Source organism: Podarcis tiliguerta (genome assembly GCF_965153285.1).
Source record: "Podarcis tiliguerta genome assembly, chromosome: 6".
NCBI classification, from domain to species: Eukaryota; Metazoa; Chordata; class Lepidosauria; order Squamata; family Lacertidae; genus Podarcis; species Podarcis tiliguerta.
Genome location: NC_139539.1, coordinates 92,001,555 through 92,028,112, shown reverse-complemented (window position 1 = coordinate 92,028,112; position 26,558 = coordinate 92,001,555). Strand labels below are relative to the sequence as shown.

Genomic DNA, 26,558 nt, shown 5'->3' with positions numbered 1-26,558 from the left:
GATTTTTAAAAGTCTTGGAAGCAACTATTCCAATTCTTTTGAGAACAGAGCTAATGGTTTTTGTTAACGGCCTTTATAATACAGTGGTGCCTTGCAAGACAAAATTAATTCGTTCTGCGAGTTTTTTCGTCTTGTGAATTTTTTCGTCTTGCGAAGCACCACTGCGTATTGACGGTTTCCCATAGGAATGCATTGGCGGTTTTAAAAAAAAAGGCGCAAGACGTTTCGTCTAGTGAAGCAAGCCCATAGAGAAATCCGTCTTGCGAAGCAACTCAGAAAACGAAAAACTCTTTCGTCTTGCGAGTTTTTCGTCTTCCGAGGCATTCGTCTTGCGAGGTACCACTGTACTAAATGTTTTACCACTAAAGTCCGCCGTTCACACTTAGTTATTGGGGTGTCAAGTTATGAAGAGAACCAGCGATCCCTTCTCTGATTGCCTGGTGAGTCAATTGCAGTTTTTAAAATAAAGTTATTGAATAGCCATACCAGCAGGAGCTTAACATCACTTTGCATTTTTGAAATACCTTGAGGCGTAAAAGTCATACGGGAAGGCAGTGTTAAGCTGACACATTTTGCATGTCTCTTAAACCTCTTTCTGCAATGATATCATAATGCAGGAGTCACCAGTGCGACACCTGTGGGTTTGCATGGCCCCACAGAGGCCGTCCTTGGTATCCATGGGGGTCACATCTCCCCCCTGAAATTAGGCTTGAAATAAGTTTTTTTATTGTAGCCAACAGAATAGTTTGCGGTGTGTGGCTGGTTGTAGTGTGAGTGCGTAGTGCCTATGGCAGTTTCCCTGGTTTCTGAATGGGCCCATGTGTCCAGAAAGGTTGACAACCCCAGTATAGTGTGTAACCAAAAATAGGTTTTGTAACTGAAACCAGTTTTCACCCCGGAACCCGTTTTCAGTGCCAGAGAGCCAGTCCTCCATTTGCATCTTAGCAAGTATTTTCCGGACTTCTCGATAGGTTGCCAGAATGCCTCTAAGCATGTGCAGAATACCCTAAAAAGGTACCCCTGCCTGTACGGGCCAGTCTTGACAGACTCTAGGGTTGTGCGCCCATCTCACTCAAGAGGCCGGGGGCCAGCGCTGTCCGGAGACACTTCCAGGTCACGTGGCCAGCGTGACGAAGCTGCTCTGGCGAGCCAGCACCAGCGCAGCACACGGAAACGCCGTTTACCTTCCCGCTATAAAGCGGTACCTATTTATCTACATGCACTTAGGGGTGCTTTCGAACTGCTAGGTGGGCAGGTGCTGGGACTGAACAACGGGAGCGCACCCCACCGCGGGGATTCGAACCGCCGACCTTTTGATCGGCAAGCCCTAGGCGCTGAGGCTTTTACCCACAGCGCCACCCGCGTCCCTGCAGAATACCCTACGGCACACTAAATTCACAGTAGCTAGTTCCCACATATTTAATATCAGGGAACAGACTTTGGAGGAAATTAATGGAAGCCATGAACTTTTTTTGGCGCTGCGTCTCTTAGCTGGTAGTGCAACTATAGCTGGGGTTAAACTGTTAGTATTCTGGGCCCAATAATATCTGCTTAAAATTTACCTAGATGCAAACAACGTTGCATTCTGACCTGATCCTTCCTCACAATAAACATATACTTGCGTATTTTTACACCTGGTTAAAGCTGCTGAAATTAATATTCCAATTTACATAATGTGTAATCTTTTTTATGATGAAACATTTGTGTCTCAGATACCTTACCTGCATTTTACAGGATGATTATGTGCCACATGACAATGGAAATTCTGTTCTTGTTATGCAGTGACCCTGCTGTGCTGTAGAAGAATAGCAACATCATGTTTTCCTTTGGCTTATGTATTATGAAACAGGGTGAAGTGGGGCTCAGCTGTTACTTCTATTCCTAAGCTGCATTTTAATTTGTTTTACTCTTCCTTTGCGCACAGATACATCCCCCCCTCTCCCTTTTCTATTAGATGAAAATGAAAGATAGAATGAAATATAATTGTAGTGTTTTTCTTTGCTGTTTCCATCCTGCCCTTCTGAAATTTGTACAACCTCCCTTTCTTCTTTGCCTCTGTGCACTGAACAGGCATGTTCCAAAGAGATGCTTACATTGCTTTCTCATAACCGTTTCTAGTTACCTTTTTATAAACTTCGAGTTAAGTTGTTGCATATCAGTATATGTCCATAATTCTTATCCTTTTGTCTAAATATGCTACCATACAGGTATACCTGGTGAGTTCTATCTGCTTCAATTTGCCTGATCAGCTAGTTTTGCTAGATGCCTCCTGTTTTCCCCCTTTAGTTTTGTAGAACTCAAGAAAGTTGCCACTGAGTGGATTTATTTACCTTGCAATTTGTTCTTCTATTAAAGCGGGAGCTGGTGGCGCTGTGGTCTAAGCCACTGAGGCTCTTGGGCTTGCTGATCAGAAGGTCGGCAGTTCAAAGATGCTCTGTCCCAGCTCCTGCCAACCTAGCAGTTCGAAAGCACACCAGTGCAAGTAGATAAATAGGTACCGCTGCGGCGGGAAGGTAAACAGCATTTCTGTGCGCTCTGTTTTCCGTCATGGTGTCCCGTTGCGCCAGAAGCAGTTTAGTCTTGCTGGCCACGTGACCCGGAAAGCTGTCTGCGGACAAACGCCAGCTCCCTCGGCCTGAAACGAGATGAGCGCTGCAACCCCATAGTTGCCTTTGGCTGGACTGAACCATCCAGGGGGTCCTTCGCCTTTACCTCTATTAAAGCAGGGCATATCTCTGTAACTTCTTATTTCTGGGTCCACGGGTTCATTTCCTTGCAAACTAGTTACTCTCTCCCCCCCTGCCCTATTCTATAGTGTTCACCTCTCAGTGGCATCTTCTAAAAAAGAATTCTCCTTCTCCAGCATGCACGCTCTGAGGCCAAATAATTTTCTATGTTGTAGTGGCTTTGGTTATTCTGGCATCCTGCTGTTTTTATTGTCATTGTTTCTTGGTTTATTATTTGGTTTACTGATGTCTTACAGTTTGAAGAAGACACATAAAAATTATATTTAATGAGGCAGGATAGAAATATATTAGTTTTTTAAAAAATGGGGGGGGGGTAATGTTACTGCCGTCACCAGCCCAGGGATTTAATGAGCATTAGCTTTGTGGAGACATAGCCCATCTCATGGGAGTTTTAGAGAGAGTTCTTGCTGGTGTATAGGACCAGTTTCATCTGGGTTTGGGATGCCCCTGACCATAGACAGCTTGCAAGCAGATTACAGTTCAATCCAATGCATTTCCACCAGGAAGTACAGTAAGCTTTGTTGAGTTCAATCGTACTTAGGTAAATTGTACCCATAGAAATTGGTCCCAGGTAAGCATATGCACAGGGGACGCGGGTGGCGCTGTGAGTAAAACCTCAGTGCCTAGGACTTGCTGATCGTATGGTCAGCGGTTCGAATCCCCGCGGCGGGGTAAGCTCCCGTCGTTCGGTCCCAGCTCCTGCCCACCTAGCAGTTCAAAAGAACTCCTAAGTGCAAGTAGATAAATAGGTAAACGGCGGGAAGGTAAACGGCGTTTCCGTGTGCTGCGCTGGTGCTGGCTCGCCAGCTGCAGCTTCGTCACGCTGGCCACGTGACCCGGAAGTGTCTTCGGACGGCGCCAGCTCACGGCCTCTAGAGCGAGATGAGCACGCAACCCTAGAGTCAGACACGACTGGCCCGTACGGGCAGGGGTACCTTTACCTTTAAGCATATGTACAATTATTGCAGCCTTAGTTAATTTTTAGTGCACCTGCTGGCACGTTTTGTTGCTGTGGAAGGCGTCTTTTTTTTTATTGCTGAAGAGCAAATTTACAGAGTCATACCACAAGAGAAAGTCAGTTTTCCATTTCCGTGCTTCAAGTATCTTGATTAGGCGTGTTCAAGGTTATCTAAAGCTTATGCATTTGAATCAAAATTAGTATAGTTGCTAAAATTGAGGTTGCTTCTGCTATACACCTGCCGGGTTGTTTTAGGAAAGCCCCTCAGACCCTACCCTACTGTCATGTGGAATAATGCTGACCTAGCTTAAAGTTCTTACAAGGCTTACAAAGTAATATATGGGAGACATTTTGAACACTCCAAAGCAGCCTTTGCCAAGCTGGTGCCTTCCAGGTGTTTTGTATTACAGCTCCTATCCCTGACCTTTGCCCATAATGACTGAGGCTTGATGGGAGTTGAACGTCTGGGGAGAACCAAGTTAGTGAAGGCTGCTCTAAAGTGCAATATTAAAACTAAGCCTACCATCATCAAATGTGCTTCAAGTATCTAGGGACGCGGGTGGCGCTGTGGGTAAAACCTCAGCGCCTAGGACTTGCCGATCGAAAGGTCGGCGGTTCGAATCCCCGCGGCGGGGTGCGCTCCTGTCGTTCGGTCCCAGCTCCTGCCAACCTAGCAGTTCAAAAGCACTCCCGGGTGCAAGTAGATAAATAGGGACCGCTTACTAGCGGGAAGGTAAACGGCGTTTCCGTGTGCGGCTCTGGCTCGCTAGAGCAGCTTCGTCACGCTGGCCACGTGACCCGGAAGTGTCTTCGGACAGCGCTGGCCCTCGGCCTCTTTGAGTGAGATGGGCGCACAACCCTAGAGTCTGTCAAGACTGGCCTGTACGGGCAGGGGTACCTTTACCTTTACCATCATCAAATAATCATAAGAAAAATAATAATCCTTTCTGTCACCTTGTTCATACAGCCTCATGTGTACCTTGACCTTCCCTCGTATAAATGCCTTTGTTATTCTAGTCTGCTTGCAACACTGGGCTCAAGAGAGAGCCTAAAGCATGTATTGATTATCCGCTTTTTAATGGCACTTTTCAAAGTCTGCACTAAAACATCCAGTGAACTGGGTTGATTTTTGATGCTATGCACAGCTACATAAACAGTGCTCTTAACAAAGCTGCCATTTCGTTTTTAGGGAACCCTACTTCAGCATTATTGTTCTTTCCAGAGATCAACAGCTCTCTGTTCTCAAATGAGCTGAATTTTTTATTACTCATTTCTTCATTGTTTTGCCCCATTTTCCTACGTACAGCTTCCTCAGAATGAGTTACAGTAACAACATGCTTTTGAAACTATATTAATTAAAGCAAAATAATTTAAAATGCTTAGAGCAAACAGAACTATCTGGGGCATCTGTTGAAAACTTTTAATTTTAAACTTTTTAATTTATCGTGATTTGAAGGTAAGGTTTCTTCACTTGATAGCAAACAGGCATCTAGTGGAATTAGCTTTTAGTAGTGTTGAAGCTCGCAATCTGTAAACAGAAGCCCTGCTAACAGGCAACAAATAATTAAATTAGTCAAATCCTCCTTGCTATACTAATCTTTCTACATAAAAAGTAAAGACAATTTCATTCAGATATCATTACTGAGTCTATGAAGCTTATTGTTTTTCCAACGTAGTACAAGGCGTACATGTAAACACTGATGGCAAGATTTTTATTTCTCTCATAAAATTTATATATTGCTTGATGGGAAAAACAAAGCAAAAGCTCAAAGCATCTTTCCTGTCTCTATGATGATGATGATGATACCACCCTTCATCCAAAGTTTTCAGGGCGGTTCACAAGATAAAAAACCCAGTTTGTAACACCTTGTATGATGCACAAGTTTTTTTTTACTGAGATCAGGAGAGTAAGCACATGCTTAATAATAATAATAATACAGTGGTACCCCGCAAGACGAATGCCTCGGAAGACGAAAAACTCGCTAGACGAAAGGGTTTTTCGTTTTCTGAGGTGCTTCGCAAGATGGATTTTCCTAAGGGCTTGCTTCGCTAGACGAAACAGCCCTGCCTCTCCTGTCATGGCGACGGTCGCACGCTCGCTTCCCCGCTCCTCCGGCTCCCTCCCACCTTCCGGCTGCCTCGCACCGCTGCCCACCCCCTCGCGCGCTCCTCTGAGAGCCGCTGCCGCCAGCAGCCAGCGTTGCAGCCAGAGTCGCGCTCCTGAGCCCCGCCGCCCTCCAGCAGCCGCATCGCGCGGTGGCCACAAGGCGCGGGTGAGTCTGAGGTACCGGCTGCGGCAGCTGTCCTGCTTCTCCCCGCCCCTCCCCGCCGTTGTTAGTGTTTAACTGCAGTGGTGCTTCGCAAGACGAAAAAACTCGCTCAACGAAAGAACTCGCAGAACGAATTAATTTCGTCTTGCGAGGCACCACTGTAGTAATAATAATAATAATAATAATAATAATAATAATAATAATAATAAATTATTTATACCCCGCCCATCTGGCTGGGTTTCCCCAGCCACTCTGGGTGGCTCCCAACAGAATTCAAAGCACAATAAAACATCAGGCATTAAAAACTTCCCTAAACAGGGCTGCCTTCAGATGTTTTCTAAAAGTCGGATAGTTTTTATATTATAATAATAATAATAATAATAATAATAATAATAATAATCTCTATGTCATCTTTCACCTGCGGATCACAGGGCAGTTTATAAAGAAAAGTGATAAAGAAAAGTTTTTGCCTGGCACCTAAAGATACATAATGATGGCGGCAGATGAGCCACTCCACAAACAGGGAGCCACTACAGAAAAGGCCCAGTCCCGTGTTGCCACTCTCTGGGCCTCCCACGGAAGGGGCACCGAAAGAAGGTCCTTAGATGATGATCACAGGATCTGGGGTGGTTCATATGGCGAAATTGCGGTCCTGAGCCGTTTAAGGCTTTATAGGTCAAACCAGCACTTTGCAGTGGCGTAGCGTGGGTTGTCAGCACCCGGGGCAAGGCAAGTAATTTGCGACCCCTAACCCGGGGCAAGGCATGTAATTTGCGCCCCCCGCTGCACTGTCCCTCCCCCAGATAGTCCCTCGCTCTCTCTCCGCACCGCACCGCACGCCTGGCACCCTCCCCTCCACAGTGGGCGGCTCCCCGGCGGCTCGGATCGGATTCGCACAGCCAGCACTGCAGTGAGAGAGAGTGAGTGAGCCAGGTAGGGGCAGAGAGCTGCAAGTGCGAGCGCCCCCCCCCCCCAGATGTTGCGCCCGGTGCGGCCGACCCCCCTGCACCCCCCACGCTACGCCACTGGCACTTTGAATGGGGTCTGGAAACTAATTGGCATCTAGTGCAGTCGGTCCAGGATGGGTGTGATACGCTCGAACCATCTTGCCCTGTTGAGCACCCTGGCTGCTGAATTCTGCACCAGTTGAAGTTTCTGAACCGTCTTCAGAGGTAGCCCCACTTATAATGCATTGCAGTGCTCCAATCTAGAGATCACCAAAGCACAGGCGACAGAAGTTGGGCTATCAGCCAAAGCTGATAGAAGGTGCTCAGCGCCCCCAAGGCCACCTGAAGTGATCTAGAAAGAGATGTCTGCTTATTATGAAACTTAAATGAAATTCTTTGAAGAAAACAGGAGCTTATGGTGGTGCATAGCCTCTTCGCATCAGCCTTTAATAATAATAATAATAATAATAATAATAATAATAATAATAATAATAATAAATTTTATTTATATCCCGCCCTCCCCAGCCAAAGCTCAGGGCGGCTAACAACACTAAAATAGTGCAACATTATAAAACATTATAAAATTAATTAAAATCAAAATTGATGGCAACCATAAACTAAAGTTTTGTAAAGATTGCCAAAGGAGGGAGTCAGGCTGCACCCTGGCCAAAGGCCTGATGGAACAGCTCTGTCTTGCAGGCCCTGCGGAAAGATGTCAAGTCCTGCAGGGCCCTTGTCTCTTGTGACGGAGCGTTCCACCAGGTTGGAGCCGCAGCCGAAAAAGCCCTGGCTCTAGTTGAGGCCAGCCTAACCTCTCTGTGGCCTGGGACCTTCAGGATGTTTTTATTTGCAGATCGTAAGTTCCTCTGTGGGGCATACCAGGAGAGGCGGTCCCGTAGGTACGAGGGTCCTAGGCCATATAGGGCTTTAAAGGTTGAAACCAGCACCTTAAACCTGATCCTGTACTCCACCGGGAGCCAGTGCAGCTGGTGTAGCACTGGGTGAATGTGATCTCGCAGCGAGGACCCTGTAAGGAGTCTCGCTGCGGCATTCTGCACCCGCTGGAGTTTCTGGGTCACACACATAGGCTCAGTTTGCCTGTAAGACGAAGCCAAACATGAATGTGCAGGCCCCACAAATAACCCAGAGATGCTCCTGTTCTGCTGCTTTTGCACTTCTGTGAGCCAAGCCATGATTTGGCTCAGCATGTCATCCAAACCTGGAATCGTGGTTTGTCTCCTCCAGGCAAACCATGAGCTGTAAGCGAAGAAGAAACCTTGGTTACAGCTCATGGCTTGTCTTGGTCTGGGTTCAGACCGAGTACATCAAGCCATGGTGATTTATTTATTTATTTAAAACATTCTCCAGAAGCTTTCTGGGCAAATTTATTCACGTGAAAGCTTTCTTGTGTGAAACTGCTTTGTTCGGGTGTGTGACTATGGTAGGTAGCAAAAACGGAAATATTAAATGTGGCCTTCTGATAGTTTACAATAGCATGTTAAATTGTAAGTGCTCTTACGTTTAGTTCAATATTTCAAAAAGGTATCTGTGCTGAGGTTTGATGAGACATACATTAATTTAAATATAATCGATAAATTGGGGCAGGATCGCAGACTTGCTTCCTGCTCCATCAGTCTTCCAGTTAGCATCACTTGGAGTTTATGCCACCCTGAGTGTTTCTGCATACATTTATAGTTTACTCGTGTTTAATTAAAAGGCACACATTACCGCATCAATTATTTTAGGTGTTTGCTGTGGCCTTTTTGTTGACAGGAAGAGCTTGTTTCCCTGGGGTTCCTCCTTAGTGACTTTAAAGCACAGTGTGCTCTCTTCCTTTTCCATTGGACTGTCTGGATTTGTGCCTGGAGCACAAGGTGAGGCCTGTCTGTCTGACTGCCATTTGTCTTAGTTATGTTGGGATGAATTTAGACTGTGAGTTGAGGAACCTCCCTGTGGCCTTCAGAGTGGAATATTTTCTTACGATTACCAAGTTGATCGTTACTCAACAACAGGTTTCCTTTACAAAGAAATCATAATTTGAATTGATTCACTTCTGTGCCTTTTTCTTTTAGGGCTTCTTCAGTAAACGGCTTAAAGGGTCAATCAAAAGAACGAAGAGCCAGTCAAAATTGGATAGGAATACCAGCTTCCGTCTTCCATCCCTTCGACCCACGGAGGACAGGTAAGAACCGTCATGGAGGGTCCCTCCTCTTCCAGACATTTGGCAAGTTGCATGAATCTGTGGATATGCTCATATTGTGTATGAAACCAGGAAGTCACACTTAGAACAAAGGTTACTTATCTTGTTGTTTTCAAAATATTTGGCATAGGTTGCAATTCACAACCCACTTACACTACTTACAGCCGCATTTAAAAATCAATGTTCTTCTTTGTAGTAGTAGTAGTAGTAGTAATAATAATAATAATAATAATAATAATAATAATAATAATAATTTATTATTTATACCCCGCCCATCTGGCTGAGTCTCCCCAGCCACTCTGGGCAGCTCCCAATCGAGTGTTAAAAACTTGTAGTCTCTCTGCATCTGGTTTCTGTGCCTGTGCAAAGCTTATTTATAACAGGGATCAGCAAATCTTTTCAGCAGGGGGCTGGTCCACTGGCCCTCAGACCTTGTGGGGGGCCGGACTATATTTTGGAAAAAAAAACATTAAAATGAACGAATTCCTATGCCCCACAAATAACCCAGAGATGCATTTTAAATAAAAGCACACTTTCTACGCATGTAAAAACATGCTGATTCCCAGACTGACCGTGGGCCGGGTTTAGAAGACGATTGGGCAGGATCCGGCCCCCGGGCCTTAGTTTGCCTACCCATGATTTATAACATCCCAGAGCTGAACAGAGCTTTGGCAGGAAGCCTGACTCTGGTGCCCATGCTCAATGGGTGTGGCTCCATGTTTCCATTCGGTTCCTTTCAACTACTGCAGTATTGCTTGGAATGTTTTCAGAGTGTCCTCCTTCTCTGAGGAGACTGGGCTAAGTCTGGCTACATTTCCTCCCATTCACACCTATAGCAGTGGTCCAAGTGGCATTGCTAACTCGTTTATTTCACTTTCACTTGAGGAAACCGGTGGATCATGGACTATCGAATGATGAAGATCCCGTAGTTATTTGAATCCTGGGTATTTAAACCTTCTTTAAAGAGGGTTTAATCTTCTAAGAACTGGGAAGATCCCTTGTTCAGATAACTGCGGTATCTTCCACCTCACCTCTTCCCATGGCGAGAAGAGCATGGTCAAGGACTTTCAATCCTATGGGTTTATTCTCCTCACTTCCCAAGACCATTTGGGCTGAAAACATTGTCACACAAATAGCAATATTGCGGCACGCTAATTTTCATTTTCTCATTGGGGCCAGTGTTGCTATTTGCGGTGGTCATAGTGTGCTGCCTCAATCAATATCATTATCTTCTTTGCTTAGAGAGCAGCAAAATAAAATCATGGTGACAGAAAAGCTTTACAGACATCTAACTGCCTTGTTAATTCTGTGATTTGTGGAAAGCCTTTCTTCCGGATATGACTTTCAGTGGATAACATTTATTCTTTAATGACTGTAATAATCATAGCAAGTATAGTTTCTCCTGACCACCTTGTTTTGGTGTATCTTATTACTGGACTATAAAGATGGATTGCACATGATCTATTATGTGGGCTCTGCTGTGTTAGGTCCTAGATAGTGAGAGACTCAATTGCTTTGTGGGGGACAACCAGCTCAGGGGGAGAGAGAGTTCAGATTTTGTAGGTAGCTTGAAAGAAAGAGCCGTGATTTGGGAGGAGCTCAAGAAAAACAATGTGTGTTTTAGGAACTGATGCCAATGTATAGATTAGCACTGCTTGCATGGTTGCTTGTCTGTCCCCACAGGCTTAATGTCCATATGCAACAATAAACAGATACAAGAGGGAACCTGTAACGATTGATGGCAGAACTGGGCAGAGGAAAGACTAAAGTTTTAAATGATTTGTTTCCCCAGCTGGGTTGGGCAAACACAGAGGCTTCTCTAAACCCACCCTCTCTCCATAACAGTTGGCTTGGAAACAAACAGAAGCTTGCCTCTGAAAATCCCAGTTCTTTCTTTCCCTCTCATTACTTCAGAGGTGTGGGTTAAACCACTGTGCCACTTTGGCTTGCTGATCGAAAGGTCAGCAGTTCGAATCCCCGCAACTGGTGAGCTCCTGTTGCTCAGTCCCAGCTCCTGCCAACCTAACAGTTCAACGCAGTGCAAGTAGATAAATAGGTACCGCTCTGGTGGGAAGGTAAATGGCACTTCTGTGAGCTGCTCTGGTTTCGCCAGAAGTGGCTTAGTCATGCTGGCCACATGACCCGGAAAAACTGTCTGCGGAAGCGGACAAACGCCGGCTCCCTTGGCCTTTAAAGCGAGATAAGCACCGCAACCCCAGAGTCGTTTGCGACTGGACTTAATTGTCAGGGGCCCTTTACCTTTAGCTTTTTACTTCAGAGGCTCAATGACCAGAAGTGGGAAGGAAGACTTTGTAGACCAGGCTTCCTCAACCTCGGCCCTCCAGATGATTTGAGACTACAATTCCCATAATCCCTGACCATTGGTCCTGCTAGCTAGGGATCATGGGAGTTGCAGGCCAAAAACATCTGGAGGGTTGAGGTTGAGGAAGCCTGGTGTAGACCAAATAACTATTTTATGGAGCTTGGAGGATAGTTTGAAGACTTAAATCCCCTGCTGTTTTTCTGCAAGAATTAGTGGTCTCCTCAGTCAGTCGAGACCCTCTCCTTGGTTGCTCCCTTCAAATTTGGCCGCATGTGCCAAAAAATACAGCGGATATACGGCATCTTAAGTTTAGAGTGTGCTCTCATCCAAATAAAAAAGAATAATGCCTGTGAGCTTTCTCCCCTTTCAGAGGGACAAGGAGAACACTGTACATTTTTTTCAGACTTAGACCTTCAGGTCAGTGTTTTGTTTTGTTTTTAAAAGCCATTGCATTTAAAAGCTGATAACCTGCTTGGCTCAAAAGCCCTTTAGGACAATAGAAAAGAGGAAATCTTGAGCAGACACTTTTGTCCATATTGCAGTCTGAGCTTGTTCGAAGAATTGAGTTACCTAAATCCCAGAGAGGACGTAATATGAGAAATGACAAGCGCCCGTACCCTCCCTGCTGGCACATTCCGACATCTTTCAGGTTCCTAGTCTCCAACTACTGACACAGCTCATTGCTACAGCCCGTTAGCAGTACGTAGCACTTGCTTTGGTCCAAATAAATAATTGTGTTTCAGAGATACTCTTCGCCTGTTTCAGAACTTGCTTAGCCTACTGAGTTAAGGTCAGGACAGGGTCTCAAATCCTGATTCTCCCTCCCCCTCCCTACTGCTCCCCTCATTCCATCTCTGATACAACAAGGGGCCCTGGCAATTCTTTTAAATGGTTTATTACTCTATTTATTACCCACAGTGAGGGAAGCAGGGGAGGAAACATGCAAGTCCACAGCCTGCTCTTGAGCTCTCTTCACACAGAATCTCAACAGAGAAGTCCTATCTGAGCAGGTCATATATTTCTGTGCCTAACACTATGTAAATAAGCAGGGTTGATTTACATTAAGCATCTTAGTTTTCCTGAATTATTATAACAGTGATAATGAATTTTCACAATATTGAGGATTTTAGGGGGGAAGGCTGTAGGAAAGAGAAGACGCAGAAATAGTTGTACAGTGGTGCCCCGCAAGACAAATGCCTCGCAAGACGGAAAACCCGCTAGACGAAAGGGTTTTCCATTTTGGAGGTGCTTCGCAGGACAAATTTCTCTATGGGTTTGCTTCGCAAGACGAAAATGTCTTGCGATTCTTGCGATTTTTTTCCCGCTCCCCACCCCCTTTTTCTAAGGCACTAAGCTGCTAATAGCCTTTTAGCAGCTAATCCGCTAATCCCTTAAGCCTTTAATAGCCGCTAATAGCGCTAATCCGCTAATAGGGTTGCTTCGCAAGACGAAAAAACCAGTAGACGAAGAGACTCGCGGAACGGATTCTTTTCGTCTTGCGAGGCACCACTGTATTGCGGAAAACCAAACTGGAATGTAGGAGGGAAAGATAGGTAGCTTTAGTTACGGGACAGATCGGCTGTACTGAGCAAGGTTCTGGAACGATTGGTCACAGACCACATCCAGCTGCTCTCGGAGGACTCTGGTTTTCTAGATCCATTTCAGTTGGGGTTTGGACCTGGTTTTGGCACAGAAACTGCTTTGGTGGCCCAGTATGATGGCCTCAACCTCTCAGCGGCTTTCAGTACCATCAACCATGGTATCCTTTTGCAGCAGCTGTTGAAGTTAGGGCTGGATGGCCTTGCTTGGCAGTGGTTCCGGTCCTCCTTGGTTTGTCATTCCCGGAGGGTTTTGCTTGAGGAGTGTTTTTCAGCCCCTTGGAGCCTTCAATGTGGGTTTAGGCAGGGTTTGATCCTATCCCCTCTGCTGCCCAACATGTACATGAAACCACTGAGTGGAGTTTTCTGGAGGTTTGGAGTCCGTTGTCAGCAAGATGCTGATGACGCTCAGCTCCACTCCTCCTTTACATCTGCAGGTGAGGCAGTGGAAGTGCTGGACTGTTACCTTGCCTCAGTAATGGACTGGATTAGAGCCAACGAACTGAAACTCAGTCCAGATAAGGCCAAGGCACTGTTAGTGTTGGAATTTAGTATTCCAATTTTAAAAAGCAGGAAAGTGACCACTTTAGACACAATCCAGAAAGAAGTGCTCACAGTTGGGATTTAAGAAGTTGAACAACCTTTTATGCCGTGTTCAGTTTCCACTGTTGCTGGAACTTCGTAAAAGTGGCTGTTTTTGAAAAAATACAAATCCATGAAGGCTGCAAGGGTATAGTGGGGAGGGTATTACTACAAATAGTTTCATCCTAGGAGACAATCTGGCTATTTAATTTCATTTATTGTCAGATAACAGCTGGCGGCTGAGCATGCTGAGCTTTTTTCCTAGCTTCTAGCATGAGGGCTTTAGCTTGTAGTTATGAGTAACCTGATAGATGGCATCATTTGTGAAAGTCATTAGGGTTGGAGTTTTGAGTAGCGTAGGGAGCTCACGTTCCTTTCTGGAACATCTTGTTTAAGCTTAATGCTTTTATCTTGTTTAATATTAAAATGTGCATCTGTGATTCCTTGTAAATCTCCATTTTAAATGCTGAAAATAGTTTCTTTCCTTTCAGTATTTTTGTAACTTTTATACTTTTTTTTTTTAATCTGATCAGTTTGCACTGTTGTTAAAGGATGAAAGACATTTTTCTATAATTATTTCCCCAGAAGCTTTGCTGGGGTTTGGTATGGTTAATCTTTTTCCAAATGCTGTCACCAGTGGGCATCCCTAGCTCAAGACTACCATTGGCTGAGGCTCCACAAATGTCATTTTATAACAAAGCAAAATTGCCTCAGCATTTTCTCTTATTCTGAACAGGAATTGGGGAATGAAAGCAAAGCACAAAATAGATCAAGGGAGGAGCAGAGCCGCGAATCCTATCCTTGGAGGTGGTTTCAGGGAAGCCCCAGCCCCTGCAAAAATAATAGGTTGCTGCTTTCACCCCTTCAGCCAACATACAGTGGTGCCCCGCAAGACGAATGCCTCGCAAGACGGAAAACCCGCTAGACGAAAGGGTTTTCCGTTTTTCAATGCGCTTCGCAGGACGAATTTCTCTATGGGCTTGCTTCGCAAGACGAAAATGTCTTGCGATTCCTGGGGTTTTTTTCCGCTCCCCACCCCCTTTTTCTAAGGCACTAAGCCGCTAATAGCCTTTTAGCAGCTAATCCGCTAATCCCTTAAGCCTTTAATAGCCGCTAATAGCTGCTAAACCACTAATAGCGCTAATCCGCTAATCCGCTAATAGGGTTGCTTCGCAAGACGAAAAAACCGCTAGACGAAGAGACTCGTGGAACGGATTCTTTTCGTCTTGCGAGGCACCACTGTATATGGGAAATAATACAGTAGGACATAGTGCATTGTTTATAAGGGAGTGGTCTGGTGGAAAGCCAATCAGCCTCTTGATCCAAATAAAAAACAGCTTATTTTTTAAATAGTGATTTCCGTGTTTTACCTGTGTTTTAAAAAGGCATGCTGTGAGTTTTACAGTCTATGGTACGCGAGTTGTGCACAGAAGCAACCAACAGCTAAACAGGGCTTTGCCACATCTTCCTATAAGCAGAGTCCTTTGACTCCATAGTGGAGTTTGGGGCTCAAATCTACTCCCTACAGTCTATAGGATCTGAAATGCATTTGTAAATGTCCAGACAAAGATAGCCATTTATAAACTGTAGCATTAAGCTACAGAACCACTTCAGGATTCCATAGAAACTGAACAGTGAAGAAGACCGATAAGATTCATAGAATCATAGAGTTGGAAGAGACCACAAGGGCCATCGAGTCCAACCCCCTGCTGAGCAGATTGATTATTGACAGCAGAAAAGTCCTGTTTGGATAGTGGGTGGGGATTTGTGTGGGGACGTAAAACTCTCATCTGACAGTGGGGAAAATTACTTCAGCTTCTGTACTGGTACCAGTAAAGTAGCATTCTTAACACTGTGCCTGCGTTATCCACCCATCTGAGGTCTGCAGCATAGAATCATAGAATCATAGAGTTGGAAGAGACCACAAGGGTCATCGAGTCCAACCCCCTGCCAAGCAGGAAACACCATCAGAGCACTCCTGACATATGGTTGTCAAGCCTCTGCTTAAAGACCTCCAAAGAAGGAGACTCCACCACACTCCTTGGCAGCAAATTCCACTGTCGAACAGCTCTTACTGTCAGGAAGTTCTTCCTAATATTTAGGTGGAATCTTCTTTCTTGTAATTTGGATCCATTGCTCCGTGTCCGCTTCTCTGGAGCAGCAGAAAACAACCTTTCTCCCTCCTCTATGTGACATCCTTTCTCTTGACAGCATGAAGCCTGTCAATCCATTCCCAAAGTGCTGTGCTAGTTGCCTGCACAAATGGCTCCTCTTTGGGAAGAAATTGATGGGCATATGTGGAAATGACGCCCAGCCCAGGAAGTTCCTTTGGCTGAAGAGGCTGGATGTTTTTCCTGCATTCGTGGTCTGATCTCCCTTTAATGCACCTGCCTATCAGGCCAACTCCTTGGCTACCCCAGCTTTGTCTATAGCTGTTGAAATGCAACTTTTCCTTTGTTTCTCAGTGTCTGGCAGCTAAAGAGAACTCACTCATCCTTTGTATTATATTTAGCAGCCTGTTGCTTTGACGTCCCCAGAAAATAGAAGTTTCTCTCGTTTACCCAATCTTAAGATCAGTTTGCCACATGTCCACGGCAATTTGTAAAGTTTCTTTTAACTCCTTACAAAAAAATTGTCAGCATTTTAGCGTGTGTTTCTTGCAATATGCACATTTTTGGATGCAATTTTGCCTAATAAACACACTTTTGCAAGCAGTTTTCCTTAATATAATGCATTTTTGCTTTCCCCTAATACATGCTTTTTGTACATTTTGTTGATGGTGGTGAGCTGCATCAAAAGATTCAGAGGTATGACTTTTAAAGGAAAGTTTGTTTCAGACTGCATATTGTTTCGGAAAGTGCGAATTAGGTAGGTTCTTGTGAAAATTCAAACTGAACAGAATTCCCTTCCCACCCAGTCCCTACATGTTATATTACCTCTTCATATGTTCCATCATCCGTTGCCAAATTTAGGCTCCCCAGAAACAAACAATCCTATTGCCAAGAACCACATATGCTTATGCACAAGACACCTACCAATTTTTTTTCTTTTTCCCTATGGAAGGAACTCTTCCATCCTACAAGCCACAACTGGAAATTCCAATATTCTTCTTAAACATTTTCCTGAACCCACTGAAGGCCTTTGATTCCACAGCTGTTTCAGGAAGGCCGTTGCATAAATCTACACCTCTAATAGTTGAAAAATGTTCTTTCAATTTTCTGTCTATATTAGTTAATGACCAGTTTGTAGCCATTGGCTCTTAGAGACCATTTCCACTGGCATTGCATGTGTTTGTTTTAAAGGACCACTTCCAATCAATCAAGCAAAAATCCATATTCTACAAATTACTCACATGTATCCATAAGGTGGGATTCTGTGCTAGTTAATAAACATGACTAACTTAGGTTCCTTAATTCAATAGGTCCCCTCTTAGTAGGACTTAGTTGACTACAACCCATAGAATTTGGGTTTCCTGACTGGAGAAACTAAGGTAAAGGTAAAGGTACCCCTGCCCGTATGGGCCAGTCGTGTCCGACTCTAGGGTTGTGCGCCCATCTCACTTAAGAGGCCGGGGGCCAGCGCTGTCCGGAGACACTTCCAGGTCACGTGGCCAGCGTGACAAGCTGCATCTGGTGAGCCAGTGCAGCACACGGAAACGCCATTTACCTTCCCGCTAGTAAGCGGTACCTATTTATCTACTTGCACCCGGGGGTGCTTTCGAACTGCTAGGTTGGCAGGCGCTGGGACCGAGCAACGGGAGCGCACCCGGCCGCGGGGATTCGAACTGCCGACCTGGCGATTGGCAAGTCCTAGGTGCTGAGGTTTTACCCACAGCGCCACCCGCATCCCATATTATACAAACCTTTTTGACTTTAATTCATCAGAAGACCGAAGTGCAAACCCTGCCTTCTTGCCTGTGGTGCAAAAGGGAATTGGGTCTTCCATTCCTTCAAAGACTCAGGCCCACGTATTACAGTGGGTACAAGTTTATGATAAACTCGTAAAATGTGAAGCATCTACAGGCACACTCCCCACCCCCAGATTCATACTGTGCAAGCAAGTCGGAGAGCTGGGGGCAAAGTTATTTTTAAAGTATTTTAGCAGGCTATAAATGGAGGAAAGTCAGATATGTAACCATATCACAAAATAGAAAGAAGCTGTACTAAACTTGGACCTATTTTAGAGTGTATGAAGTTGCTGTCACATATTATGTTCCAGGTTCAAGAAGAATCCCGTAGGCATGAATAGTTGTTTGTTGTTCTTTTTTAAACGTATTTTTAAATTAAATATATATTGGTTTACAGAAGTATGTGCAATGTCCCTTTTTTCAAGTTACATTTTCTACAGATCAGTTTCATTTGTTGAGACGTTAGTGTTAGTTGTTCTTGTAGTTTTACTCTAAAGGTAAAGGTAAAGGTACCCCTGCCCGTACGGGCCAGTCGTGACCGACTCTAGGGTTGTGCGCCCATCTCACTTAAGAGGCCGGGGGCCAGCGCTGTCTGAAGACACTTCCGGGTCACGTGGCCAGCGTGACAAAGCTGCTCTGGCGAGCCAGCACCAGCGCAGCACACGGAAACGCCGTTTACCTTCCCGCTAGAAAGCGGTACCTATTTATCTACTTGCACTCAGGGGTGCTTTCGAACTGCTAGGTGGGCAGGAGCTGGGACCGAAAGACGGGAGCTCACCCCACTGCGGGGATTCGAACTGCCGACCATACGATCGGCAAGTCCTAGGCACTGAGGTTTTACCCACAGCGCCACCCGCGTCCCATAGTTTTACTCTACTGTTGTAAAAAAAAGAAAGAATCCCACATGCTATGCAAAGCAGCTTACAGAAGTTAAAACCCGCATTAAAATTAGTAACCTAAGCAATGCTAACATGATAACAAAAGTAACAGTAAAAGCAGATCTTTTAAATGGCAGCAGAATTTAAAGGCAGGCTGCTAATAGACTAAAATAATATATTAAAAGTCCTATGAAATAACAATCTTAATGAGTATTTGAAAACTAAGAGGAAAGAGGCCTGGTGGGTTACCCAGGAAGAATGTTCAAGTGTCTTAGTGCCATTGTCTTACACACCTGGCCATCTGATCTAATGCAAGCGTGAGACCCAGAACCATAAACCTCTGAGATCAATCTTAACTGGCTGGCAGGCACATGCAGAGTTACTAAGGCAATCCCCAAACTGTCCCCAGACTGTAATGGCTAAAACCAGCACTTTAAATTGAATCTGGAAACGAAAAGGCTGCCATTGCAGTAATGTCTTCAACCTTTTCAACAAGTGTGCCACATAATTAAATGGTGCCATTGCTGTACTACATTGAGTAATGTACATTGAGTTCATGCAACAGTGGTTGATATGTAGACTGATAACCTAGGTGGATCTTGGTTCTGTTCTTAAGCAGGGAGCATAGGTGCCAACTCCCAGGGGCCCTGGGTGCCCGAGCACCCACAAAATTCCCCATGAAGGGGCTAGGCACCCACAAATTTTGGTGCCAGAGCCATGCCCGGTGCATGGCACCCACAGCCCTGGGCACCCATGGCCATGGGGCAAGTTGGCAGGCCTGGCAGGGGCACATACTAAGGTTCAATCAGATCCAGATTAGTTGTGCCTTAACTGTTAAGATCATGGGTAGGCACCTAAGGCCTGGGGGCCAGAGCCAGCCTAATCGCCTTCTAAATCTGGCCTACGGATGGTCCAGGAATCAGCGTGTTTTTACATGAGTAGAATGTGTGCTTTTATTTAAAATGCATCTCTGGGTTATTTGTGAGGCATAGGGATTTGTTTATATATTTTTTTCAAAATATAGTCCGGCCCCCCACAAGGTTTGAGGGACAGTGGACCGGCCCCCTGCTGAAAAACGTTTGCTGACCCCTGGTTAAGATAGTCTGTACAAATATTCTTGCTTTGTGATCCCTGCATATGACTGCCTCTGATCCTCTGAGTTCAGTGCCAGAGAGCGACGCAAGCAGCAGGTCAGGGTGTCTGTCTGTGCCACAGAGGCAGTTATGTGGACTTTGCCTTTTCTCAGAGAGCGTCGCAGCCCCCTGATGCTGCAGTTTGTGGTCTGCACGTGGTCATCTATGCTGCAGATCTCGGGCGGCAGTCATCAAGAGGGAACAGGTGCCCAGATGTGTACGGTTCAGGTCTGAAATAAGCTTGCAGGAGGAGAAGAGTCCTTTTTGCAAGCTTTGTTTTTGTTTTTGACTTTCACTGAACAGCTGTTCCCAGCTATTTGTGTATCACAAACACTTTCGTATGCAGTTTCTAGTGCCTTAGAAATCCCCCTGCTATTCCAAGTCCCTCTCAGCAAATTATCCTCCCAATAATACGCCGCGAAGTCTGATGCTGGCTGACATGCTCCAGCTTGTGCCTTGGGCATATTTTGAACGGTCTTCTACTCAGTGAAGGATTCTTTTGAGATGCATATAATCGTTTTACTGAATCAGTCACAATATTTGCCCTTTGCTGCTTGTTGTCCATTGCATTATTGTTAGCCCTAAAGGGCTCCTATATGCATCTTATGCACGCCGTTAAGAGTGCCAAAATATTAAAACCATCTCTTGAGTTTTAAAGGTGAAGAAAAATCGGCAAACAACCAGGGGACGATTCTGTAAAAACATATTTAGCATGGAGGGAGGGAGTCAGCTGATATTGCCAGTTTGGGATCAGGGACTGCAGGCTTTTCTAACTGGCCCCCTAATCCTTGACCTTAGTTTTGTTTATCATGGGCGGGAAGGGGGGGGGGATGAGCGGGGAAAGAATGATGGTTGAGACAGGTTGCATATGCTGTCAGTGGATATAGTTAAAGCTCTGTGGACAGCTGGGAGGGTTTTGCCGTCCTGGGATTTAATGCCACGTGGGAATCCTCCTGATTTAGTAAAAGTCATTTTATGGCATTATCAGACAGCTGTAGCTCGTCAGAGAATTCTCTCCCTGGCTCCTGAGAATGGCCTTCCCTGGGCTCCAGCACACCAAGTAGACATGGCTTTGGGATTTGTCGTGAAGCGTTACCGCTGTGCCCACACCGCTGCTTTCTACTATGGGTGGGTTGCTTCATTTAGAATGTCATGTTTGTAATACAGAGAATAATGGCTAGTCAACCTAAGAAACAAATATTTTCAGGCTGTTCTCCCTCTGTTGTTTGTCGGGATTCTAATCCTAGTTTACAGAAAATGACAATATTGGTGCTGGTCGATTTGATCCTGTTTGAGCTGAAAGGAGAGGAATGTGCTGATGACTTGCCTCACATTCAGCAGATGCTATTCCTGAGCACATTGTGTTTGTGTGTGTGCCTGCACATGCGCACAGGGAAGGTTGCCGTAGTTCTCCGCTTGCGGTGTATTAATATGTGCGTGCAATTGCATAAAGAGGGTTTGTGGTACAGTGTTATAGGACTCTGTCAGTCTTTGAAACAAAGTCTTGCTGGGTTTACATAGTTCTGACGCTACATTTTTCTGCATCTTTGGTATAAGAGACAATTGTAGTATGTGCATATGTTTCTGAGAGAATGTCTAAATTGTAAGACTCCACTCTGGAGTTTGTGGGTGCTTCAAGGTAGATGCAAATATTGCAGTTCTTCCTTTTGTTTTGTCTTTGAAAAGGAATACGAGTAGTTCTGCATGAAGGTTTCAGTAACTGAAGGGTGAGGAAGGAAGTCATGTCTCTCCTTCCACACAGGATTTTTTCTGTTAGGAACTGCTCTGTCCTTGTTTTCAGCTCAGTTGGATCCGGCAGCAGTGTAACGAAATGCTTCTCAATAACATGTAGCACATTGTTTCCAGGCAGGCAGAATGGGGATTCCACCCTATGGAGTACCCTTCCATAAATAGCTGTTGGTGCAACCTGATAGGTGCAATATATCTGTTCGGTAAAATTGAATTGTTAGTAGAGAGAAGCTAAGCCTGTAATCCTGAGCAGTCCCACACAATATATCAGTTTAAATGAGCTGCAATATATATTGAGAATGTTTCAGGAAGGCGTATGCAACCAAACATACCAAACTGAGTTTAGGATCTTTGGCTATATATTGGTTTTTAAATGAGAACTGTGCCTTCCATGCAAACCCAGAGGTTATTAAATAATTTAATCCAGGCGGATCTCTCACGTCAATTTTTGTGCACATAAGTAGTTAAATCTCTAGGATGGTATTCAGCTGCTTGACTTAGGCACCTTAACTTAGTCAAGACTTGGTTCATTAATTGCAGTGGGTCGAGGAATATTTGCTAGGCGGGGGGGTGGGGTGTTTGACCATTTGATATTTAGACGATCAAGCAGGCTATAATGTCTGTAAAATTGAGGCTAGTGCTGAAAACATAGTTTGTGCCTTTGGTTTTAAAAACGAGGCCTTTGAGGGTTCAGCTCAACAGCCCCCAAATTTATGGCACTTCAGAACAGAAATATCCAGTATGTACCCACCAACTTTGTATGAAAACAAAGGTATGTTTTCTATCCCAAAGAGGTGCCATCTTGTTCCAGCAGCTTTTTGCACCTTCTTTTGAAAGGTTATGACTGATTCACCTAGGAATGTGCATCTGCATTCTGTTCCAACTAGTAACTACGCACAACTGGGGCTGGTCATGGTTGAAAGTCTTGTTTGGTCGCTCTTAGAGCGCAATGAAGCTGCCAGCAAAGCCCAGTTAAAGCAGGGAGTGTCAGCCGGAGCACCTGAGCGAGCCAGGGAAATGCAAAGCCTTCGTTTGCCATTAGTGATGTCATCACCTAGCAAAGGGTTACAAACAGGCACAACAATGCACAATAGAGCAGAAAGCAGGGTTTTTCCCATGAACATTCCCCACCAGGGATTGCCAGCTTTTAAACTGAAGACTGAACCCCACCAAAAATCAATAGTGCAACCTGCTTTCCCAGTCTTATTCTCACCATGCTTTATAATTCCCATTTTGCAGATGAGTAAGCTGAGGCTGAGAAAGGAAGTTGCTCAGGGCTAAGCAGTGAGTCCATAAACTGAACTGAGATTTGAATACGGCCTGCTTTTGGTCTGACCTGAGACAAATCAAGCTGCGTTAGGGCATGGGAGTGTAAGCATCTCTCTAATAAAAGGGCAGCTGAGAAAACAGTATGTGGCATTTTTAATCAGATATATGAAGTCTGAGAGGAACCTAACTGTGTGAACTAATGCACCCTATCATTAAATGTCCTTTGATTCTTCCCTATAATAAGATGGTGGATGAATTAAATTGTGCATTTTGTTGTTTAAGTGCTAGCACCTATGTCATATTTGCTTCTGAGAGATTTCCAATCCTTATTAATTATTTTTTCAGAGCAAGCCCCCACATCCCATAGTAATCACAGTAATTGAAACATGTACTTTGGAGTCTGGCTTTTAAATAGGTCAAAAGCAGCAGGAGGACTTCATAAGCAGAGGACAATTTGATTTTTAACCCTTCTTTTCCCCCTGTGCTTGAATGCTAGACCAGGCTGGTCAGGCACCCTCCACCTTTGTTCCCTAATGCACAGGGGTGTTTCCTTACCATCTTTGCTGTGGCCGGCAGTCTTTTCCCCCCAACTGCTACTGGCTGGCAGTGGGCTCCTTCTCCTGAGCCGGCTGCTTGGGGAGTTGTGGTTTTGCAACCTGTTTTGTGAGTGCAGCTGTGGAGCAGCAAAGGGATGTTAAAGTATTTTCCTTTACTAGATTGAAAGGAATGCTTGAAAGCAGGGATGGGAAAACTGTGGCCCTCCAGATGGTGCTGGACTGCAACTCTGACTATTGGCCCTGCTTGGCTGGGACGGGCCAGAATTAGAAATCCTCTGGAGAGGTTATGAGAGGCTTCTTTATACAACAAAATAGTATCAAGAAAAAATTTAGAGAGAAAGGGGGGAAAGAGATTTTAAATCAGATAATGGAAAACGGAAGGGGGGAAAAATCTGAAAGACTCAAAAATAAACCAAAATATAAAGATGTTACAAAGCCAATTTGCAATTATAATTAACCAAGACGTGGAATGGAACATAAAGAGAATGAGACAGATGAATTTTGAACATGCTAACAAATCAGGTAAATGGTTGGCATGGCAAATCAAAAAAAGAAAAGCGCAAAGTACAATAAATAAAATAATATTGGATGGAAAAGAAGTAGAAAACCTGAAAGCAATCAGAAGAGAATTCGTCAACTTTTATAAACAATTGTATAAAAAAACTGGAGAAGAGGACATGCTCTGGCACCGGGGGGGGGGGCAGAGAGCAGGCGGGGCGGGGCTGGCACGCGTCCCGGGGGCGTGGTGTGCCGCCTACAGGGGCGTGGCAGGTGTCCTGGGGGTGTGGCACACCGCTTCAGGGGTGTGGTGCCCAGGGCGGGGGGACAGCAGCGATGGCGCCCCACCAGGATTGCGCTGCCAGGGGCGGTGCGCTTCCCCCGGCCTCCTCTTCCTCCGACACTGCCTATAGAACAATTAAAGTGTTGGTACAGTGAAAAAGGGACGCGGGTGGTGCTGTGGGTAAAACCTCAGCGCCTAGGACTTGCCGATCGTCAGGTCCGGCGGTTCGAATCCCCACGGCGGGGTGCGCTCCCGTTGCTCGGTCCCAGCGCCTGCCAACCTAGCAGTTCGAAAGCACCCCCAGGTGTAAGTAGATAAATAGGTACCGCTTTATAGCGGGAAGGTAAACGGTGTTTCTGTGTGCGGCTCTGGCTCGCCAGAGCAGCTTCGTCACGCTGGCCACGTGACCCGGAAGTGTCTCCAGACAGCGCTGGCCCCCGGCCTCTTGAGTGAGATGGGCGCACAACCCTAGAGTCGGACACGACTGGCCCGTACGGGCAGGGGTACCTTTACCTTTACCTTTACAGTGAAAAAGAACCTATTTACCTGTTCCTGGCCTCACTGTATGGGACCAACTTCACACTACTTACTATCCTGTGTTGGTAGGTTTCGATAATCAGATATCCCCTTCTGTCAGGTTTATGCCGCACTTGGATAGCTTATAAAAGGTTAATTATCCTAGCTAAGTGTAATTGAAATAGGGATTTGGGTGGTTAATGGAGCTGTTGGGAAGAAACAGATTTGTGCAAACATCCCCCCCCCCCAGCCTCCTTGCCACCCTATATGCCTGCATGATCTTCCTGTTTACAGTAATCCTGCTTGCCCGTGATTAACTGCCATCTTTGCAGAGAGACTAAGCGCCACTCATTTTTCCAATACCTCCCCGCCCTAATACGGGAAAGGCTCTTTTAATCTACCATCATCACTGGTCATTAGAAAACAAGTGGAGTGGCTTTGAGTTATTATCTCTGTGCTCCAAAGCAAGAGGGCTGGGCAAATTGCCTCTTGTTAATTGCAGCGCTGGGATGTCAGAAGAGATTTCTGTTTTGTGGTAGGATCAAATTATTGTTATTTTCTGGAAAGATAACTCTTTGCATATAGTCCATTGCATTGTGAACTGGAACTATTTGTAGACTAAACAAATATGAAAGCAGCTGCTGCTTTTCCATCTCTGTGGTCTATTAATATTGGATAGAGCAATCCAACCATGATCTGCTGTGCTGGAAGGGGTTTGGATGGGATGGGAGTGTTGCTATGCCAGCCTCCACTGTTGGAGGAGCTCTACAACTCCAAGGGACCCCACCAGCAAAATGCATCCATCCAAGCAGGTGGAAACTACCACTGGGGCAGCAGTCAGCAGGAAAGCCCCCAAAGAGTGGAGCTTTTTGTTGAGCTTCTTGGGCCTTTTTGGGGAAACCTAACCCCAAACGCGGTTGGTGCTGTGGGTTAAACCACAGAGCCTAGGACTTGCTGATCAGAAATTCGGTGGTTTGAATCCCCTCAACGGGGTGAGCTCCCGTTGCTCGGTCCCTGCTCCTGCCAACCTAGCAGTTCGAAAGCACATCCAAGTTCAAGTAGATAAATAGGTACCACTCCAGCAGGAAGGTAAACGGCGGCTTAGTCATGCTGGCCACATGACCCGGAAGCCGTACGCCGGCTCCCTCGGCCAATAAAGCGAGATGAGCGCTGCAACCCCAGAGTCGGTCACGACTGGACCTAACGGTCAGGGGTCCCTTTACCTTTTAACCCCCCAAAATAGTGATTTTAAACTTTTTGAGCTGTTTCCGCTACTTTTTCCACCACCTTGCCATACATCCGGGTTTTCCCTGGCATTTTTGCCAATTCAGCAAAATTCCCCCCAATGCCATTTTTTCACCCAAAACCCAAAACTTGTCAGGAGTTCTCCTGCCTTATGCAGTCCCATCGAGCCAGATCTGGGCCTCTTCACTGAACCCACCTGGGAACTGGCACAGCAAACACCTTTTCTTCTCCACCCCAGCTAGCATGGGCAGCAGAGTTGTGGAAGTGGTGGTGGCTAGGCTACTCCATCAATCCCTGCTATTTCCAGCAGGAGCTTACATCCACCACCAAGGCGTGCTAGAATTGGAAGATGCAGTTGTGTCCCATCTGTAAAATGGGCACAGTGTTGGGTTTTTAGTACAATAAGGCAAAAATGACACTGTTGAACCTACAAGATGGGGATAATAGTGGGAAGCAGACAGAATATGGATTCTGTCGCTGACCTTGTGTGGAGGAGCCACTGCTGCTATGTTGGGCTCATCCAGTCTCCTCGACTCAAGTAGCTCTTCACATCTTTACGATGGTCATAGCGCCCATTTCAGCTTCCCCTTCCTGTGGCTCAGCAGTGGAGGAAATTCCTTGGGCACCTGGGGCGGTGTGCCCAGGGGTGGGGTGAGCCGCCTATAGGGGCAGGGCGCACTGCAGGACCTCTGGGGTCTGCCTGCCTCCTCCCACTCAGCCGGCCTACAGCTGAGGGGGAGGCAGTGGGCAGACCATTTGGGCAGCACGAAGCCTGCGCATGCCCAAGCCACCGTGTCTCTCCCATGCCCCACGGTGAGTACCACCTGGCATTTTATCACCCCCCTCAGTGGTGACACCCGGGGCGGACCGCACCCCCTTCCTCCGCCCCTGCTGTAGC

At 45.7% G+C, this 26,558-nt stretch overlaps 1 protein-coding gene across 18 annotated transcripts in view; it reads left to right on the top strand.

The window, feature by feature from the left end:
• RASAL2 (RAS protein activator like 2) overlaps positions 1–26,558 on the top strand; it is a 241,459-nt gene that overhangs the window by 160,921 nt on the left and 53,980 nt on the right. For all 18 annotated transcript variants that reach the window (XM_083446251.1, XM_083446234.1, XM_083446250.1 and 15 more), the window contains one exon: positions 8,995–9,104. In XM_083446251.1, the coding sequence (XP_083302377.1) occupies positions 8,995–9,104 (110 nt within the window). The remainder of the gene's footprint in view (positions 1–8,994; positions 9,105–26,558) is intronic.